Source organism: Pongo pygmaeus, chromosome 2 (genome assembly GCF_028885625.2).
Source record: "Pongo pygmaeus isolate AG05252 chromosome 2, NHGRI_mPonPyg2-v2.0_pri, whole genome shotgun sequence".
Lineage (NCBI taxonomy): Eukaryota > Metazoa > Chordata > Mammalia > Primates > Hominidae > Pongo > Pongo pygmaeus.
Genome location: NC_085930.1, coordinates 45,306,986 through 45,328,765, shown reverse-complemented (window position 1 = coordinate 45,328,765; position 21,780 = coordinate 45,306,986). Strand labels below are relative to the sequence as shown.

At 37.5% G+C, this 21,780-nt stretch overlaps 1 protein-coding gene across 5 annotated transcripts; it reads right to left on the bottom strand.

Annotated features, from left to right (window-relative positions):
- Nucleotides 1–149: 149 nt before the first annotated feature.
- On the bottom strand, nucleotides 150–21,729 carry SLC35A5 (solute carrier family 35 member A5). 5 transcript variants are annotated; one of them, XM_063661628.1, is made up of 8 exons: nucleotides 21,611–21,729; nucleotides 20,318–20,466; nucleotides 14,615–14,713; nucleotides 13,200–13,330; nucleotides 10,247–10,314; nucleotides 3,602–3,762; nucleotides 2,982–3,129; nucleotides 1,460–1,630 (listed from the first exon to the last, which is right to left on the bottom strand). In XM_063661628.1, coding segments are annotated over exons 1-7 (729 nt in total). In that variant the 5' UTR covers nucleotides 21,613–21,729; the 3' UTR covers nucleotides 1,460–1,630; nucleotides 2,982–3,010. The 5 variants fall into 5 exon arrangements, with proteins under 5 accessions (XP_063517697.1, XP_063517699.1, XP_054335992.1 ...); XM_063661627.1 differs by having other exon boundaries at nucleotides 150–1,630; nucleotides 2,982–3,762; XM_063661629.1 differs by lacking the exon at nucleotides 2,982–3,129 and having other exon boundaries at nucleotides 150–1,630.
- Nucleotides 21,730–21,780: the final 51 nt, after the last annotated feature.

The following is a 21,780-nucleotide window of genomic DNA, read 5'->3' as shown; positions in this document are numbered from 1 at the left end:
CACATAACTGATGAAAATGCCTTTGTTATTTTAAGAAGATCTACTTAAAGAGAGTTTTAAAAGTTATGTAGGTTTTTGTCTCACTCTATTTTTTAAGATTAAAAGTACTCCACATTCCACCCTAAATGACAGAGTGGCAACACAAGACATAGGTTTAATAATTATTTTAATTACAAATTTCCACCAATTCTTGCCAGTCATATTACATGGATATCACAAATGAATTATATAATAGTATATTACCTTATATTCATCTGCATGAAACTTAGGAGAAAGGAGAGAAGAAATGTGTAAGTTTCTGAGAATGACACCATAAAGCTCATATTTACAGTATGGTAGTCTGTAAACATATAGGCCTGCCAGTTAAAGCCCACTCTTCTATCATCACCCAGCTGCACGACCCTGAGCAAGTCACTTTTGTTTGCTAATTTTTAAAATCATCTATCACCTGACTTCTCTATCTATGAGAGTTAACTGGCTGCATGCAAAATACCATGAAAAATACCATGCACTTATAAGTGTGAAGTAGCACTGTAAAGTGACTTATATATTACTGGTCTTTCTATTTTTAGAGTAATAATATTCATATATCAGTTAAAAGTCAACATGTGTTTGCTAAGTGATCCTTCTGAAAGGATCCCTTAAAAAGCTCCTAGGCATCAGCTTTACTGACAATCTGGTATGATTCTGAAGCCAGCGTCTCAACTCTTGGAAAGATATACAATAGTCACAGCTTGAATTAGTAACTAATAAATAAAATGCTCTCTTATTCTCCAAAATGTAATAATTCAGGAGTAATGACATCAAGATTTTTCTCCTCAAACTGAGGAGAAAAAAGTCCCACCGTGGCTTGTTTAAATGACTTAAAATACAAGTGGTAACTATGGTGACTAGGGAACCAATGTTTAAAACATCAAAAGATTATTACAAAAATCAAATATCCCATGAATTTCTAAAAATTAAAATTCTGAGATTTTGTGTCTGAGAAACTACTTCTTCAGCAAAATATTTAGCACAGACTACATCATCCCAAATCTATGGTATGGCCAGGTATTTAGGTCCTTCAACCAACATTTTTAGAAAGGGTCCCATTGCTCTTTACTTGCAAAATGACTATCTCTAGGGCCTCAAAATTCAAGAGACAACCTAGTTATTTATAATGTTAAAAAAGGGAAGACTTTTGGCATGTAAACTAGAACTACATAATTGTGAATATCTGGCAAATTGATCTCTATGTGTATATATAAGCTAACATGATTATTACAAGTTTTTTGGAAGCTTGAAGGCCAAGGAAAATAATCTGCAAATACATCTTGCTGATTTATCAAGTACTGAGATGTTAATGAATTCTTCATATTGTTACTCCTATATCAGTTCTTTAGAATTTCTTAGCCTTTGGGTACTCTAAGCCTTGGATGGAATCATTTAGGGAGTAGCTAGATATATGCAAAGAATATTACGATTTAGAAACATTTCTGGTTTATCAAAGTGAAAAGATAAATATTACAAACACTGAAAATGTGAAAATAAGGTTCGAGAGAGCTGCCAACTATGTGGGTACCAGTTAGAAAGTATCTTCATCTGACTCATCACTCTTGGGTTTGGTAAGTCTTTCCAGTTCTTCTCCATCCTAAAAGGAAACATGAAAACAGTAATTAGAACAAAACTGGAAATGTAGCATTTTTAAAGATGACTAAGGGGAAACCTTACTAACAAATAATTGGTCTCACCTCATTAAGCTATAGATATAACCTGGTCAAATTAAATAAATACTTATGTTCTTGGAAAGTTAACTATAGAAGTATGAGAGGATAAAAAAGTGAGGTGTACTCAGTACTCAAAATTTCAAAGCTAACATGAGCAAAGTGAGGAGCACCACCTGCTGGTCTTGCAGAAAAATGATTAAAGGTTAGAGAAACAGGCCTTCATAGGCCTTGTTACCTATATAGATTTTCCTTTGCTTAAAAATTAGAGCAAATGGCATTATCAGCTGTTGGAAAAGAATACAGGACTTCTGGATATACACTCTGGCTAAAAGCAGGGTATCAGAAACTCAAGATCCTAATTTTTTCATCTTTAGAATCTGTTGAATCACGACAGAGGCATTACACCCAGGGAAGCTCTGCCATGAATGTTATTAAGCAATAGATTATTTTTCCCAAAGAGTTAAATGTTCATTGTATAAAATATTTCATATTTTGTGTGTTCAAGAAAATTGTAAATCTAAAGCTAGATGTCTATTTCACTTATTTAACATATATTTAACTCCTTAATTGAATCTTCAAAAGATCATTAATTTGCCAATAAAATGATTGACAGAGCCTTCCAAGACAATTGCAAGCAACTGGGAGATATTCGGAATAATTGCATAAGCATTTTTCTAGAAAATATTTTCCTCCTACTCGCCTTGCAAGGATCCTTTTGAAAACTACCTTTCTAGTGAAATAAACAAACCCTGCCCTTCTGGCATACTGGCTTATAAATAACCACAGGGTGGACTGAGGAGCCAGGCTTTCTATTCAACAAGACTTACTAATATGAAAGGCCAACTTCTCTCACAAATGAGCTTATTTCCCTAACTACGGTGGAATAGAAAGAGAAAGGGACTTGGAGTCAGACATAGGTGTATCAGTTCTTTTATTATCTGTAAACCATTTTGCCTGTTTCTTCACTTGTAAAACTATGGAGACAGGACAAGACAACCTGTGAGGTATCTTCCAGGTGTATAATTCTATAGTATTCTATGAAATAACACATAAGATCCTTCAGATTGACTTATACTTTTTCTCTACACCTGACAGCATTGATCATGAACCGTTGCAAACATCAGGAGTCCAAGGAATGTTTGTTGATTCGGTTTTAAAATTCAGAGATCCAATACATTCTTTGACAAATCAGTACTGATTTTATTTTTTTCCTTGAATTAACTATGCTTTAAATTTGGGAAGAGCAAGCAAAAAGCAGCACCCTCACAAACTTACCCCGCTGGAACGCTCCCAAAGATTGCCACTTAGATCTCGGATCCTTTCTTGCCTAGGTGCATATTCCGGACCTTGAGGCTTGCTGGCATTATAAATAAATATAGAGAGAAGGACTGATGGGGCTTCCAAGAAAAATTCCAGGGAGGGCCTGAAGTCAAAGACCAGGACAGACACCGTTGTGATAATGACAGTGGTAACCTGGGCCATCAAGACATGGAACATGTTATCCAGGAACTTCAGAATGAAAGCCACTGAAAGGCCCTGGAATGCGGTTACAAAAATAAGGGCTACTGAAAACGCATTGTGGCCATAAAAAAATCCACAGTTCTTAATCTGATCACGGTTACTCCTCTGAAGGCCCAGAGTCAGCCCATTAAACAGAATGCCAAAGAAATAGAGTTTGCTGTTCTGTATGAAGATGCTTTCAGCGAGCTGGTTCCCTTCCTTCAATATCTTTTCATTATAGATATTAGCCATTGAAGAAATAAAACACTGGACTATAATAAGAACATGGCCCATGCCAAGACGGATGTGACTGAAAACCCTGGCTGTGGTGTTCCATTTAGCTTCAGGAAAAGTCCATTCCTTTGCTGTACAATTGTCTTTTCTGGGACACTCACTTCTGAAAAGAAGGCAGGAATTGGAAGGGCTGAAGAAGGCATCATGATGAAATCCATGTCCTGCCAAGTTGTGCTGTAAAGTTTTAGTCCCGGCAGTCAAGGCCACAATAGACAAAAATAAAATCAGGAGGGAAGCCCACTGGATCCAGTTTAGACGCCTCCTGTTCAAAGATGAAAAACAAGATTTTACTACTGTTTTCCCCCCATATCAATAGTTTCTACTGAAAACTCAGACACTTGAGTAGTTGGTTGAATAAACTGGACCCAGTTTTTGCTAGCATTTCCTACCATTCAAGCTCAGAGAAAACCTGTTGGTGCCTGTCTCTCAAATTTAATGTTTTAATTCATTTTTATAACACCTATCCCCTAAGGCTGCTCAAGTCATTTCCCTTCTGTGTAGGTTTCCTTTTAACCCACAAGTTTAACATGGCCTCCTTTCTACCTCTAGAGCTATCTTGGACCTCTGGCACAATAACTTTTATCGTACTATAAAGTTACAGCAGAGATTCTCAACCTGGTTTCCCAGAACCAGAAAGAATGTAGATGAGCTTCAGAAATCTTGTGTATAGATGAATTTCCCCCTATGCAGGAGATCCTGCAAAGCTTTGTCAAATCTTTAAAGGTGTCCATAACCCAAAAAAGATTTAAAGGAGAAGGTTAGCTCTAGATCCATGGCCTAATCATAGAGCATTAAACAGCAAACTGCTGGCTGACAAGCCAAAGAAAAATGTCATTTGGGGCAGTATTTCAGTTTACAAAGTCCTAACAATCCTTTATTTATTTTCCTTAGCAAAAAACTTGTGAGACATAAAGGACATGTACTATTATTATTCCATTTTGCTGATTCATTCTATTCAACAGATGTTTAATAAGCAGCTACCATGTGCCAGGCAACCTGGGGAGATAAAGATGACTTATCTCCATGTTCAAGGAATTTATGCTTTAACAGTGAGAAAACAATGAAACTAAATGATTTCAGTATGTGTGAAAAGTGATTAATGGGAGAACTGGAGTAATCTGAGGAACACTAGAATCTGTAAATAGTCAGGTATTGCTTCAAAGAGGAAATGACACTTGAGCTAAAAGATGAAAAATAAATTGAAGTTTATCATGTGAAAAAGGAGGTGGTGATATATCCAGGCAGAGGGAAGAGTCTCTATGCAAAGGCAACAAGAATGTACAATATTGACAAAGAGGAATATCTCACTCTCACTGGCGTTGTCAAGAGGCCTCTTGGGGGAACAAAATCTTGATGTTTGAAGATCAGTTAGTTACGCAAAGAAGGGGGACACCAAGAAAAAAAAGAGGAACATAAAAAATGCAGAAGTGTAAAGCAATAGGTGGGAACCAGAAGTTATGAGAATTTTTATATCATTGGAGCATTTATTGAGCACCTACCATACACTTAGGCATTACTGCTCTAAGGGAGGAAACAGTTAACATAACAGATTTCCCTAAGGTCATGTACTTAAAGACTAAAGAAGGGATCGGATCCATGGTTTTGTATGTTTTCCTTCTGCATCATCACACTTCCTAAGTATAATTCTAAGTTTCCAGGATGCACGTATAGGAAGTTGTGTGCATATAAAGCTTCATGCTCTGAAACTGCTAAATGCACAGACTAGCCTAGATAGCAGCATACCTGTGCACATTATTATATGCTTTCTCATATGTATGTAATTTTCAAATAGCCAGATCTAGAACTTACTGATGGCGTTAGCGCAGCCTTATGCCATTAGGTAAGAAACTGTGAGCTAACCACTTAAATTTCTGAAGGTGCAGCTGGTACACATTAAGTAGCGGAAAACAAATAGAATGACCAGAGATAAAAAATGGGTGTCCATTTTACAAAAAAAATTCTATAATTAATTATTGCAAATCACATACAAGTGAGGCAATGATATAATCTATAGTTCCTTTAAAAGTTTTCTAGCAGCTATACATTTTTCACTAATATTAAGAAAAAAGAAAGAAATCCTTAAGCTAAACAACACCTTCTGTAAACAATTACTCATTCAAGGTAATGTTCTAAGGAACGTAAAATTTATTAAGGATTAAGCTAAAAATTAAAAATGGTAGATTTTTTGGAAAGAAAATAAAGCTTAATAAATTACCCTGTAAAGTCAGCTGACAATCTGAAATGACAACTGAGTCTGCATGACCGAATTTGTTCTTCAGTTTAACTGATAGAAAACAGTGGAAGCTCACTTCACTCATCTCTCCACTGCCTCGGTAAAACATAGTAATGGATGCTCAGAGCCGAATGCCTGTGGCTAGAAGGCTACTATTCCTCAGGGCCTCTCCTCCCAAGTGAATTGTTTGCTCACAGAATCTCTGTTCCTAAACATGTTTTTGACAGGTGACCTCACTGTTGTCACTACATAAAGATTACATAAATGATAAACTTTGAGTAAAAGACAAGAAGCTGTTTTTATGAAAACTAAGTTGAACACTTTGGGAAGACTAAGTGAAGGTAAATCATTCAGAAGATAAAAAGCTGTTTTCTAATAACATATAGGTGAGCTAAGGAACTTCAATCAGTAACACATACTCAAAGGAGGGGCTTTAGTTCAACATTAGAAGAATGATGAACACATGTATATTTACATATTCTAAGTTAAAATAAATTGTTTAGATATTTTCTATATATACTTACATACATGATTCACCACTGTAAGTTTTCCTAGCAACTAACCAATAGGTTCAAATTGTGTCAGATAAGAGCACTTCTATATTTGGTGGTAGTAAACTAAGGCAGGGTATGAAGACAATTAAATGGAAAGACTTACATAATTGTTTTCTCAAGAAACTGTATAAAACACATTTCTTAGTAGCACAAAGAGAGTGACAGGGGCAGATTTATGATGAGAAATCACAGAGAAAATTTATCAAGTGAATGAATGATTCTGGAGAAATGCTTGTACTACTACTGACTGGCACTTTTCTTTGTTCTTCTGCTGTTTCAGACAGTAACTAAACTTTACCCTTACTTCCTAGACATCCACCATGTTTCAAAATGTATTTTTAAATAATTTTTTTTCCATACCTTCTCTTTGAGGAAATCAGAGAAACTTATATACATTTTTTAGGTAAAAATAAGCGCTGGTCTTGGTTATCTTTTGCCTCCAATCTCAATGTTTAGGTTGTATTATTTCCCAAAGCGAAAGCAAACAAGATTGTACAACTTTGCTTAGGTTACAAGCAAACCAGGGAAGCAAGCTACAAGGCATAATGCCTGCTACCAGTTTCTACCATGAACCAGTGGCTTATACTTCAAAGAACAAATCTATACATTCACATAAAGTTTGAATCCTTGGAAAATAACATGCTAATAATCTAATATTGTCTTTTATGAGAATGCCTTTAGGTATTTTATTATTTTTAGAAAAAATAATAGGACATTTAGATGATAATATTTTTCTTTTTCCCACTTTCAAATTCCTCCAAGTAATCCCTGCAGTAGTTACCAGACTTACTTTTGCCTGCTTTTGTAGCCTTATATTCTTTTTAAGAATTTTTAAAAATTATTTTTTTTGTTTTTTTCTTTAAAAAAATTTTTTTTTAATTATTTTATTTTGTAGCCTTGTATTCTTTACCTGTATGGGAAAGGTATTTGATAGTTCAGCTACAATCAAGTATAAGACAACAGATTTAATATTCTAAATGAAAAGTGGCAAACAAAGAATATGTGATAGAACTGTTAAGCTGCTACTCCTAGGTCAAGATTTAATCACAAAGGGCAAAAAGACCATCAAATGATTCACAAAGAGTAAATTAAATAGGGAAAACCAATGCACACCACCAACTCCAAAAAGATCAAAATAGAACAAAGTTAAGTTGACTTCAAAATGTAATAAAAGCATATACATCAATGAGATATTTTTCAGCTTTAAAAATTGGAAGGAAATCCTGTCACATGCTACATGGATGAACCGTGAAGACAATATGCTAAGCTAAGTGAAATAAGCCAGTCACAAAAAGACGAACACTGTATGATTCTATTCATACGAGGAATCTAAAGTAGTCAAATTCATAGAAACAGAGTGAAATGGTGGTGATCAGGGGTTAGGGTGAGGCGGGGAAAGGAGAGTTGTTTAATGGACTTAGAGTTTCAAATTTGGAAGGTGAAAGAGTTCAACATCTACTTCACAACAACATGAATATACTTAACACTACTAAACTGTATGCTTAAACATTGTTAAGATGGGCTGGACGCGGTGGCTCACAAGGTCAGGAGATTGAGACCATCTTGGCCAACATGGTGAAACCCCATCTCTACTAAAATACAAAAAATTAGCCAGGCTTGGTGGCACGTGCCTGTAATACCAGCTACTTGGGAGGCTGAGGCAGGGGAATCGCTTGAACCCAGGAGGTGGAGGTTGCAGTGAGCTGAGATTGCGACCCTGCACTCCAGCCTGGCGACAGAGCAAGACTCTGTACACCCCACCCCAAAAAAAAAACTGTTAAGATGGTAAATTTTTTTTTCATTTTTTTCACCACAATTAGAAAAAAGAGTTAAAAAATGTAATAAGGCCAGGTGTAGTGGCTCACACCGGTAATTCCGGCACTTTGGGAGGCCAAGGTGGGTGGATCACTTGAGGTCAGGAGTTTGAAACCAGCCTGGCCAAAACGGTGAAACTCTGTCTCTACTAAAAATACAAAAATTAGCTGGGCATGGTGGTGTGCATCTGTAGTCCCAGCTACTTGGGAGGCTGAGGCACAAGAATTGCTTGAAGACGGGAAGAGGAGGTTGCAATGAGCCAAGACGGTGCCACTGCACTCCAGCCTGGGTGACAGAGTAAGACTGTCTCCAAAAAAAAAAAAAAAAAAGTAATAAAATACTTAAAAGGCATTCTCATAAAAGACAATATTAGATTATTAGCACGTTATTTTCCAAGGACTCAAAACAGAGAGATGTCAACAACAAAGCACATATATGTCTAAGAATCAATATTATTCCTCTGAAAATAAGAAAGTATGTAGAAACTTTTTTGAACTGTAATTCATACTAGTGTTAGTTATTATTAAACTTAGCAAAATGTAATCAATATTATAATTAGTATTAAAAGCAAATATTTAAAATGTATAGTATAAATAGATTTAGATTTAAACTTAGAATGAACTTTCTTAACACAAATAGTTAAATGCTTAAAAATTTAACAAGGAATACTTACTATAGGATAGGACTAAAGCTACTGGCCAATTTCAAGTCAGGCAATACATACTTTTAGTCTTTAGTAAATTCAGTTTTAAATTGATGTAATTTTGATGTAATAATTTTATATTCTACAACTTTAGTATAATACCATCTGTACTCATTTAAAGTAAATGACAAACACTTTAAAAAGACATGTTTTTGAGACCTGTACTCCCTTATTAAACAGTGATCCTTTTATCATCTTGGAATATGGAAATGGTCTCGGAACCATTTTATTTATCTTCACAGAAGTGCATCGCTAATCTATCACAGGAATCAATATACAAACATTATTGCTTGCATACATTTTCTCAAAAGTCAACTGTTTATACTACAAAGTGAGATTCAAACTGATTTCAAAGACTTCAAAATGTTTTTGGAATATCTTTTTTTAGTTAAAGAATTGTTTTCACAATTCACAAATAAATTGACAAACCGATACGTAGAACAAACTTCGATGTATTCTAACATTTAAACTGGGCTAAATGTAATGTTCACTTTTTCCTTATCTCTCACATTAACTATCAAATTAAATGTTTCCTCAGGGTAAAAGAAAATATATCAGGAATCTTATATAATTTATATATTAAGTATATCATGGACTCAACAAATTAAATCTTTGTACCAAGCCAGTCACCCTTTCATATATACAAATTATGAAAGAACATACTATCACACAGCACACTGAGAATCAATAAATCAAAAAGATAATGTAAAATTAAAAAAACACAACAAATTTAATAAGAAATTAATTTTATTTTTTAATCATTATCATTAAGTAAGAAATTAAACTGAAGTTAAGTATCCAGATTCTGTATCATCTTCCTGCCTTAGGACACTCTGGCTTTTGCTTTGAAGAGAGCTTAATTTACTTAAAAATGTTTATTACTATTCAGCGGTCCTCTTGGAGATAGTAAAAATTGGTGATAACATTTTTAAAAGTTTAAAAACCTATCCTTCTTAACTGTAATTCTGACTAGATTCTTCACACACACCCTCTGCTAATTAGTGCTTAAATCACATCCTCATCTCAAATAGTTTAATAAAAAATTGGCCATTATCTATCATCTCCAAACTCCAAATTACAAATATATTAACAATCTTAGGAACCATTTGCTTCCCTATTAGTGCAGAAAGATTTTGCATAAAAAGCTCATTAATCTTTGTTGAAAATCTGGCACTAAATATGAAAATACTAATTATAACACAGTCAATTATCTCATTTTTAAGATGCTCAAGACATTTTCATTCATCTGATTACAGAGGATTTAGATGGACTAGCACTGGAGCCGCTTTCTACATGGCTTAAATGTGCCCAGTACACAAAGCCAATTAGGAACAAAATCCCGGCTTTGGGATTCTGAGGGCTCAGTGTTCTGGGTATATCATTTGAAACCGGGCTATGTTATTTTAAAGTATGATATATGTTTTCACAGCAAGTTACTTACTTCAGCACTATCCTGAATAGAAGAGCTGTTGTTATAATGCTAAAATTTGAGAAGATAACAGCCATGGCCTAGAAAGAAAGAGAAGATAGAGTTACAATCCAAAGTACTGACCTCAGAAATGTCCTAGCTTGGCAGTTCACCTGACAAAAAAAGCTTTTTGGTCAAAAAACAGAGGGGTTATTAAGGTAGCAATTTCAACTAAGGATTAAATTCCAGTTTTGTCACTTGTCAAATTTATGTAGATATGATCAAATTATTGTCCAGGCACTGCCTGTGTAAATAATCTTTTTATACAGATCTGAAATTACTTATAAATTCTAAAGGTTTAGGTCAAGAAATGACAGTTGCTACACTTATGAAGCCTACTTTTCAAAGTTCTGAAAGCGCCTTATGGATTTTTAACATTGTTTCTATGGTCATATAGAAGGCAGGTACTGTATGGTCCATTAATAATAGTAAGAAAATTGAAGTACAGATTTTTTTAAGCATCTTTACCATTCTAGGAATTGTATCAATTTTCCTGGTTGAACTGCAGTAACTCAATACCAAACTCATACTTGACAGCCCTGCACACTGATTCAAGTTGTTCTAAACACTTAGAAATGTATCAGCCAGATTTTAAAACCATTTGTTTTTACGAATTCAATCCTACTTCACACATGAGAGTATTAATCTGAACATGTATACATTATGCTCACATGAAATTCCATCATTGCTGCCCATAATTAGATCTGACAATAGTAATAATTTTTTAATGCAAATCTTAGGATGTACTTCACCCTGCCTTCCTGCTTGCTATCACTTTAAGGTGATTAACCCCCAAAAGATATTAACAGTCATATATACCCACTAATTAAAACAAATACAGCTAATATGCAGCTAAATTAAAGATAAAACTCAATTAAAAATGGCAACAACTCCAAGAATATAACATTGTTGTTTTTCTATTAAATACTTATGGGAACCACCGTTTTAAGGTTTTCTCGGTGTACTTCTCTGTAGGCAAACGCCTGTGAACCCCTAGTTAGGAGATGAGTAAGAGGAGAAGAGGACAGTGGCTGCGAAGTGTGGAAATAGTGGCCTTGATCAATCACATTAAGGGCAGTGCAAAAGTGCCTAACCATGCAGCCTGACTGGCTTGATGAATTCTGAAAATTCTGAAAACTCTTTCCATGCAAGAGGATAAAATAAATAAAACATCAGAGCTCTTTGGCCCAAACATTCCATGCATCTCTATTTAATTCCTTCAATAGGCTCAGGCACAGTAATACACAGAGTATGCATGTGTTTCATTCTGTAAGATATATGGTTGTTCACAATCAGGAAGGAAGAGCAAAGCAATAAGCTGGAAGAAAAATAAGGAAGTTGCCATTTTGCTTTGGTACTGGGGGACACAGAAAAGAGACACAAATTTAGAGTGAATCTGTGATAAAATACAATAAAATGTATTGAATTTGCCTAATTTTGTTGGGGACAGCAATTCTCAAAAACGGAAGAATTTAGGAGAGAACAGATTCTAGATGGACAGGACACTTATTAGCAACACGCAGTACAGAGCCGAAGAAAACTTCAGGTAATCAACTGGCCCAGTTCCCTGCCTTTGAACTAGTATATTATTATTATTTTTATTTTATAGAGGGGGTAACTGAAACTTAAAGCAGTTGGGCCTGCCTAGTTACACAGCTTCTAAATTGTGGAAAGTCAAACACCTGTTTTATACTATAATTCTTGATAGGGTTTGGCTGTGTCCCACCCAAATCTCACCTTAAATTGTAATCCCCACATGTCAAGGGCCGGGTCAGGTGGAGATAATTGAATCATGGTGGAGGTTTCCCCCATACTGTTCTCGTGGTAGTGAGTAAGTCTCATGAGATCTGACAGTTTTATAAATGAGAGTTACCCAGCACAAGCTCTCTTGCTTGCTGCCACGTAAGACATGACTTTGCTTCTCTTTCGCCTTCCGCCGTGACTGTGAGGCCTCCCCAGCCTTGTGGAACTGTGAGTCCATTAAACCTCTTTCCTTTATAAATTACTCAGTCTTGGGTATGTATTTATTAGCAGTGTGAGAACAGGCTAATACAGTTCTATCTTGAGTCCTCTTTTTCATCCCACTCTAAAACTGATTTGCTTATATTTAAGAAACTTCACAGAGAAGACTGGTAGCAATAGAAATCCTATTTATAATCAAATGCCTGAATTTACTTTTTAAAGAAATTTAAAACACATTTTGGCAATAAAGGCAATAGAAATCTTCATTTTATAAAATATTAAAGGGAAATATACATATGACCTATCATAACCCAAACTGAGTAATAGGTGAAAGCAGAAAACCAAACTCCAGTTTGGATTACTAATGGCTTTCTAAACTGACACAAAGGATGCCAAGAAAGATGAGAAGTATTTCCAGCATTATCAGTTATAGATGGCATTTCTAGTTGGGAGGACATGATCCCTACCCTTGAAGAACTTGTTGGTTAAATAATAGGACTAACAGAAAAGAAAACCATACAAATAAAATTCATATAAACTACATTAAAACAGGTGTAAAAAAGGTACATTGTGTATGTAACTTTCTGAGTTAATCAGGGAAGTTTTCTTGGATGAGGTCCTGGATGCTGAGATTAATATTAGAGGTTAGTGGTCACAGGACATCTCAGAAAATAGGCATATTAATTAGGGTTACATAAAAAGAGGTGGCTTCAGATTTCTTGGTCTAGGGAGCAACTCCCCCCATGGTAGTCAGCCCAGTTTAATACAGTAATCTTGACCATTTAAGACAATCTGGCATGCACATTGATAATTCAGTACTCAGATAATTCTGGGGAAATCTCAGGAAGGCCAGTGAGGACAACGAGAAACTAACAATGCCAACAAAAATGATAAAAAAAAAAAAATATTCTGGGATTTATTTCTCCATCTTTTCAATGATATTTTCTTTTTCATATTTACTTACTGGTTGAAGATAGGACAGGACATAGAAGACAATCAAGTTATCCAGGAAATAAAGAAAGGCAGGAATGGACCACTTCATGAAATTAGAGAATTCCTTCCAGGAAGCATATTTCAAATTTCTACTTTGATGATCTTAGAAAGAAATACAGTGTAAATAACTGACCTTGATGAGAATGCCCACATTTTTAGAGAAATTACACTGCCCTTGATTACTGATACAATTCTTTAAAGGGAGCTTTATAAACGTGCCTCCACTTCGTTACTGTCTCTCTTCAACCCACCAGTTTCATCACTGACAATCAGCAACAACCTTAGGACTACTGGTTATCCTAATTCCCGTTAATTTGAGATAACAGAAGTACTACTTAAGGCAACTCAATACATATGTGGTTTCTCTTACTGCTGTAAGAGCATAAGGCCAAGAGGGAGATCAACAAGTTAGAATAAGTTTAAAAAAAAAAAAAAATCAAGCCTTCATACTGGAATTTTTGCCCCCCCCACCCCAAGGGCAAATCAGGAAAGGGGGACACTAAATCGAAATTTATATGTGGAACTAGAGAAAGTTAACTTTTAGTAATCCTAGTCAGTTATTATTCCATCTCTAGGTTTCTAAACACTTAGGCACTGTAGCAGAGAGAATGTAAAACAAAAAGAAAAACAAAGGCAGTTTAAGGCCCTGCAAATAATGCATGAGTTTTATGAGATTAAGAAAAGTAGTCACTAACAAGAAACTGCAAAGTTTGAAACCCTGGAGTATGAAAAAACATCTTGCTGGGCAAACACTTTAATGCTCTAAAGTTTACGTTTACCTCATGCGTGAAGGTATATGAAAGAGGCAGAGGGAGCGGAGGCGCAATAATTGGGGAACTAAGGTGAAGAATTAATATATATTAAAGAGCAAATACATTCCATGGAAGGCTACATACTTTACATTTGAGAAAGGAATTAGTATCCCTATGTGATAGCTCAGAAAACTGGAGCTCAGAGAAAATAATCTGCCCCAGAACAGTCTCTTTGATGCCTATGCACTATGCTACCCTCCCTGTAGGAAATGGGAACTATTTTGAGATATGATACATCTCAAGTTAGACAGCACATGATTTAGAAAATCTTTAATTTGAATAAAAACTAACTTACTGCATGAGACTATCACAGAACAAGTAACAAGATAGAGTAATAGGAAGGGCATTAGGAAACATGAGTTGGTGTCCCAGCTCCTCCCCTTCCTATGCAGCTCTGCATAACACTTTCTCTTTTGAGTTTGTTTCTTCACCTTTAAAACATACTTATGTTTGTATCTTAGCTTCCTCATATAAAATTTAATGGACTAAGCTAAATGATATAAAATGTTCCTTCCAGTTCTAACATTTTTTGGTCCTGTGATTAACAAGTATATAGTACCATTTCAAGACTTACCTTTCTTTATAACACAGAATGACACAAGCACACAGAAAACTAGCTTCACCAGTTCTGAGCACACATTCACAGTAGTTGGAAGATAATCATACTTGTTTTCTGAAATGTAACAGAAATGTTTTTTAACTATATATTCTATGTATGTTTATATACAGTATAACTTATAATTGTTTTAAAACTTAAAAGCTGGATTTACTACTGGTTGTATTAAGTTTCTTCCAGTTGCCTTTGCTCCTTTGGATTTTTTAATCAATTCACCTAATGTATTAGCTATCCCTATCCCAATCGGCTTTTTATTATCCTTGAATTTGTTAAACAGCCTCTCATGTCTTCGTCCAAGTTGCTATAATAAATATGCTGAGGAGGCTAGGACTAAGGGCAAAGAAAGCTCTGTGGCATGGCATTAGAGACTGCCTACTAAATTGACCATCAATCAACACTGACTCATCAGTTAGGAACTGACCTGCTGAATTATTACTCAGCTCATAATTCTTCTTGTGATTTCTTTGCCTTGCTAAAATTGAGGTACACTCTGTCTATGACATTCCCTTAAGAGTTTTCCAATCTGTTTTATATCACGGTACACACAGAAAACATTAATATTTGTTTGGCACTCTGGGATAAATGGTACACTGAGGTAAAGAAGGAAACTATCTGAGGCAAGAGGCAACTGGCCTAGGGCTCTGCTACCTTTAGGGCCGAGAGGAAATACTTGGACACATCCAAACCCACTGATGAGTTGGAAAGCTACATCCTAAATTGCAAATCAACAGAATTAGGAAGTGAGGTTTGGTTGGTATGACTTCATTTTAACTGTTACCCGTCTCTTCTAAATGCTTACAAACAACTCACTTTACAATTTTGCCAAAGATAAACATAAACTTTATTGGATACTATTTTCAGAAATGCATCTTCCCCAGTTTTGAAGACATTCGCTTGCTTCTCTCAGTCACATTAAACCAAAATTGGCCAAATGTAGGGGAAAAAAAGCCAAGTGGACACTGTCTATCCAGAACACTTTCTTCTTCTCTCCTGTGGTTTCCCTTGACCTTCTCAAACTAATCAGAATCAATTCTTTATTCATCTCTGTTCTTATAGCACTATCTCTAAACCTCTATGGCACTACTTGTCACAGTGGAAGTGTGTGAAGTGAAATGCAATGGAAGATCCTTACAAGAAATGGACCATGTTTGTCACGTTCATATACCTTGCACTTAGTAGGCACTTAATAAATGTTCACCTAAATTTAAATATCTGCCTGTTCACCTTACCCCATCATTCAAAGCACAGTCAAAACATCTCCCTTTTCTCAGTTAAATGCTAGACTTAACTCACACTGTTATCCTCCAATGACACTCCTCATGATCCATCATGATACACATAAGACAACATGTGCTCATAAGAAGGGAGGACTTTGGATTATAACTTTCAAACCCTTGTCACTGTTCTTTAGCTTATTCTTGCTTTTCAGTGGTTTTCTTGCAGTCCTTTCATGCCGATCCCAGACCATATGACAACATGGTATGTAACTTCCCTCCACACATCTCCTGCCCACACTAACATACCTTTCTACATGACATTCACTGGTTTCCCTTCAGCCCCAGAGGAAGGGGCTAGGGCCCAACTATTCATCCAATCTCCCTTTTAAAACCCTCCCTTCTGGCTGGGTGCAGTGGCTCATGCCTGTAATCCCAGCACTTTGGGAGGCCGAGGCAGGTGGATCACTTGAGGTCAGGAGTTTGAGACCAGCCTGGCCAACATGGTGAAACCACGTCTCTACTAAAAATACAAAAAAATAGCTGAGCATGGTGGCACATGCCTGTAATCTCAGCTACTCGGGAGGCTGAGGCAAGAGAATGCTTGAACCTGGGAGGTGGAGGTTGCAGTGAGCGGAGATCGCGCCAGTGCACTCCAGACAGAGTGAGACTCTGAGTCAAAACAAAACAAACAAATCTTCCCTTCTCCTCAGATACTTGGCTCCATTTCCTTTGGCTTTAGTGTTGTTTTTGTTTTTGTTTTTGTTTTTTTTTTTTTTTTTTTTGAGACGGAGTCTCGCTCTGTTGCCCAGGCTGGAGTGCAATGGAATGATCTCAGCTCACTGCAAGCTCCGCCTCCCAGGTTCACGCCATTCTCCTGCCTCAGCCTCCCAAGTAGCTGGGACTACAGGTGCCCGCCACCACGCCCAGCTAATTTTTTGTATTTTTAGTGGAGATGGGGTTTCACTGTGTTAGCCAGGATGGTCTTGATCTCCTGACCCTGTGATCCACCCACCTCGGCCTCCCAAAGTGCTGGGATTATAGGCGTGAGCCACCACACCTGGCCCAGTGTATCTTTTTTATCTTCCTCTCTACTAATTGGCTTATTGCCCTTGGCCTACAAACATGCTCAAAACTCTCCCATCTGAAAAACAAAATATAAAATACTACTCCCTCTAGCTACCATACCTTCTCCATCTCTCCCTGAAACAGTATCAACATTCTTTATCTGCCCTTTACTCACTTTCCATTCAGGTCTTATCTCCAAGTAATCTGATTTCTGAAACTAACTCCTCTCTGAGATTATCAAACATCTTCTCATTCTTAATTCTAAAGGGTATCCTTTAATCTTTAGCTTATCATGATGTTGCAATTCTTTCTCAGTCTTCAAACTTTCTTTCCTTTCTGAGTCACATGCATTTAGTTATCCCATCTTGCTAACGATGTCTCCTTAATGCTTTTCTGAGTGTCCGCATGCCACTTAAATGCTGGCATTCCTCGGAGTTTGGCCCTCTTTATTTTCTCATTCTGCATGAGTCCTCTCTCTGTTCCTTAAGTTTTAAATATCAATTTAACATTAATGTCCCCAAATCTATATTCTAGAACATTTAACTTATTGCCCACTGTAAATATCCAAATGAAAACCTACCTCCTATTTATTCATATAATTGGCATTTCCCTCATGTGCATGATATGCCAGATACTGCAGAAAACTGCAGTAAGGACATAGCTCCTGACCTCTTCAATACAATCTTTTCAAACTCTGCCCAACCTACTCTTCCTCCTAATAGTCTCCATCTCAGCTAAGAACAGCGTCAATCCACTCAGCATTCAAACCAGAAACCTTGGAGCTATACAGTATGTTATCTCTTTTAATTCTCATATTCAATACATTCTCCAAATCCTGTCTTTTCTATGTTCTGAATACTCCTTATCTATCTTACTACTTCCAAAACACTAAGTTAGTCTTCATCACCTATGGCTTTAATTTGCAATAATCCCTTAACTGGCTATTGAGCTTCCTGTCTTTTCCACTGCCATCCAGCTACCATAACAGTCCTTCATTTTACCCTCCTATTTATAATCCTTCAAGTATCCCTTATCCCTCAGACTGGCCTAGAGACTAAGGTCCCAGCTCCTTACCATGGAATATGAAGTCCTTAACAATCTGAGACTTACCAACCTCTCTCCAGCCAACCACTCCTTCTCTTTCTTCTGAGTCCTTAAACTTTTCTTCTTTTTTTTTTGAGGCAGTTTTGCTCTGTTGCCCAGGCTGGAGTGCAGTGGCATGATCTCAGCTCACTGCAATCTCTGCCTCCCGGGTTCATTCTCCTGCTTCAGTCTCCCTCGTAGCTAATTTTTGTATTTCTAGTAAAGATGGGGTTTCACCATGTTGGCCAGCCTGGTCTGAAATTCCTGACCTCAATTGATCTGCCCGCCTTGGCCTCCCAAAGTGCTGGGATTACAGCATGAGCCACCGTGCCTGGCTACGAGTCCTTAAACTTTTTGCTTGGTAATTTCAAACTACATGTTCTCACAACATATCCTGCCTTTTTATGCCTCTGTTCCCTTTTACAGGCTGTTGCCTCTGTTTTGAATACCCTTGTTCACCTTGACTTCTAGTGGATCAACTGTCTCCTAATCAGAGAAGTGTTCTCTGATCCATTTGAACTCCACATCATCCCCTACCAAACAATATACAACTTTATACTCTAGACAATCTCTGCATCTTCAGGATATATCAATTATTGCAGTTATTATAATGGATTTTCATGATGTGTTTACATTTATGCCTCTCCTAATAAACTAAGTCTTGAGGACAAGGTCTGTATCTCATGCACTTTGAACCCGCTGCTAATACTTAGCCTAGTGCCTGGCAGATAAATGTTAACTGCAGTAGAGACTTAGGTACACATCTGACTCTCCAAGCAGTAGACCATTAAAGGTCATGTCATGATTTTATGTATCCTCAATTGTGGGGAAAAGAGAGATCAGATTGTTACTGTGTCTCTGTAGAAAGAAGCAGACACAGGAGACTCCATTTTGTTCTGTAATCTGTAACTTTACCCCCAACCCTGTGCTCCCTGAAACATGTGCTGTGTCAACTCAGGGCTAAATGGATTAGGGGCTGTGCAAGATGTGCTTTGTTAAACAAATGCTTGAAGGCAGCATGCTCGTTAAGAGTCATCACCACTCCCTAATCTCAAGTACCCAGGGACACAAAACACTGCGGAAGGCCGCAGGGACCTCTGCCTAGGAAAGCCAGGTATTGTCCAAGGTTTCTCCCCACGTGATAGTCTGAAATATGGCCTCGTGGGAAGGGAAAGATCTGACCGTCCCCCAGTCCAACACCCATAAAGGGTCTGTGCTGAGGAGGATTGGTAAAAGAGGAAGGAACGCCTCTGCAGTTGAGACAAAAGGAAGGCATCTGTCTCCTGCTCGTCCCTGGGCAATAGAATGTCTCGGTGTAAAACCCGATTGTATATTCCATCTACTGAGATAGGGGAAAACCGCCTTAGGGCTGGAGGTGGGACATGCCAGCAGCAATACTGCTCTTTAAGGCATTGAGATGTTTATGTGTACACATATCTAAAGCATAGCACTTAATTCTTTACCTTGTTTATGATGCAGACACCTTTGTTCACGTGTTTACCTGCTGACCCTCTCTCCACTATTATCCTATGATCCTGCCACATCCCGCTCTCTGAGAAACACCCAATAATGATCAATAAAGACTAAGGGAACTCAGAGGCCGGCAGGGATCCTCCGTATGCTGAACGCCGGTCCCCTGGGCCCCCTTTTTTCTTTCTCTATACTTTGTCTGTGTCTCTTTCTTTTCCAAGTCTCTCGTTCCACCTAATGAGAAACACCCACAGGTGTGGAGGGGCAACCCACCCCTTCACTCAATAACTAGTAAGAAGTACTCAATACAGTTTTGTGGAATTAAAGTGTTTGCTTAAATCCTTACATAAAAAAATAGATTTCTTAAATACACACTTATCAAAGCTTATAATTTATACTGTTGATACAATATGACTGCACAATATAATGCTGACACTTTACCATTGATACAATAATTACAATAGTAAGTACCTCACAAATGCCAAGTGACCAAACAAATACATCCTTCTACTTCAAAATAAGGCACAATTACACATTTTGCTATAGGTCCAGAAACACCTGTTGATTGAAGTAACAGTAAAATGTTATGACTGGTTCTTCACCAAAGGGTTTGATTTTTGTATTTGACTGACTCACATTTCATCCAGTATCAAATATTTTTTCTTGTTGAGGAATGCAAGGTTAAATAATCAAATTTAAATATGCTTTATCACTCACATGAAGCAAAAGGCATTATTGTCTCCATGTTATATATAAGAAAACCAAAGACGAGAGAGATGTGTGATTAGATGGAAGTGCTCCATACATATACCAAGTCTTAACTTACCTTCATTGGCAGAATACTTCACTAGTAAGATGCGACTTGAGCTTAAAGCAATGAATATGGCACCTAGCAGGAATGTATACATTGTTGACAAGGAGCATATTACAGGATGACTACAGCACTGTTTTTCCATTCCACTGTTTTTTAATTGCCTTAAAGAGAAAAACACTTTCATGAGCAACCTTGTTTGCAGACCCTAAACGCAAATACCATTGATTGTGAGGACAGAAAAGGAATTTTTAAAAAATGTTTGGCTATGACTATATTAGCACCAAGAAAGTTGAGGCATACAGAAGAAACTATGAGAAAAGGAAAGTGAAAATCTGATAAGAGGGAGTACTCTAGAGACAGAAAAGGTAAAACCAGATTAGACCTGCTGACAAAGGTAGCAGGTGAGCAAATGACACTTTGCAACAGCAGAAAAGAATTCTTCAAAGCAATTTTAGCTTTTATTTTTAAATTTTATTTATGTATTTTGAGACGGAGTCTCGCTCTGTCACCCAGGCTGGAATGCAACGGCGCGGTCTTGGCTCACTGCAACCTCCACCTACCGGACTCAAGCGATTCTCCTGCGTCAGCCTCCCGAATAGCTGGGACTACAAACGCCCACCACCACGCCCGGCTAATTTTTGTATTTTTAGTAGAGACGGGGGTTTCACTATGTTGGCCAGGCTGGTCTCGAACTCCTGACTTCGCGATCCGCCCGACTCTGCCTCCCAAAGTGATGGGATTACAGGCGTGAGTCACCGCGCCCGGCCTCGCTTTTACTCTTATTAGTAAATAATTTTGCTGTAAGATAAGACTTTCAGAATTGTATTTTCCTCCTCTTTTCCCTCGGAGGAAAAAGCTTATTAGGACAGACTTCATTACAATAACGACCAAAATGGAAATATCTGAAACACTGCTGTAAAGTTTTACTGAACTAGTGTTTGAAATGGAGGAGATCGTAGAAATCAATGAGTCTAAGGCCCTCTTTTGATAGGCTGAGGACACTAAACCCCAGGTTGGGTAAGTAACATGCCCAAAGCTTCCCAGCATACCGTAGGAATAGCGCATAGAGCCTGCGGGGAGTGGGCAGAAATGCCAATACTGACAGCCCGATTGGGCGCACGCCTACAGGACGCCTCCCCGACAGGAGGCGGCCAGATTTCCCTTCACAGTCCGGGAATACCCTTCTAGTCACACATGCGCAGTAGGGCTCTTCACTTGCGCACCCTCCCCTCAGACGCAGGCGCAATTCCTTGCCCGCGGGGTGCGGTTACCTCCCTCAGAAGAGCTTCTAGTGGAAGAACGCACATCCTAGAGCTGAGACAGTAACTGTCTGGCCCCGTAGTAGCAGCAGTAGCCTTTAGGGTCCATACGTGGAGAAGCTACAGTAGGTATAGGCGAAAGAGCCCCTCCCTCTAAGCCGCCTATTGCAGAACAAAAACCACGATTACGTCCGGATTGGGAAAAAAGCGGACCCG

Bases quoted from the DNA above. Each gene is read 5' to 3' on its own strand.
- SLC35A5 (XM_063661627.1), bottom strand. The intron at 3,763-10,246 runs GTAAGTAACTTG...ATCTTTGAACAG, and splicing joins CTATTCAGGATAGTGCTGAA to GAGGCGTCTAAACTGGATCC. The intron at 1,631-2,981 runs GTAAGTTTGTGA...GTTTCCTTTTAG, and splicing joins TTTGGGAGCGTTCCAGCGGG to GATGGAGAAGAACTGGAAAG.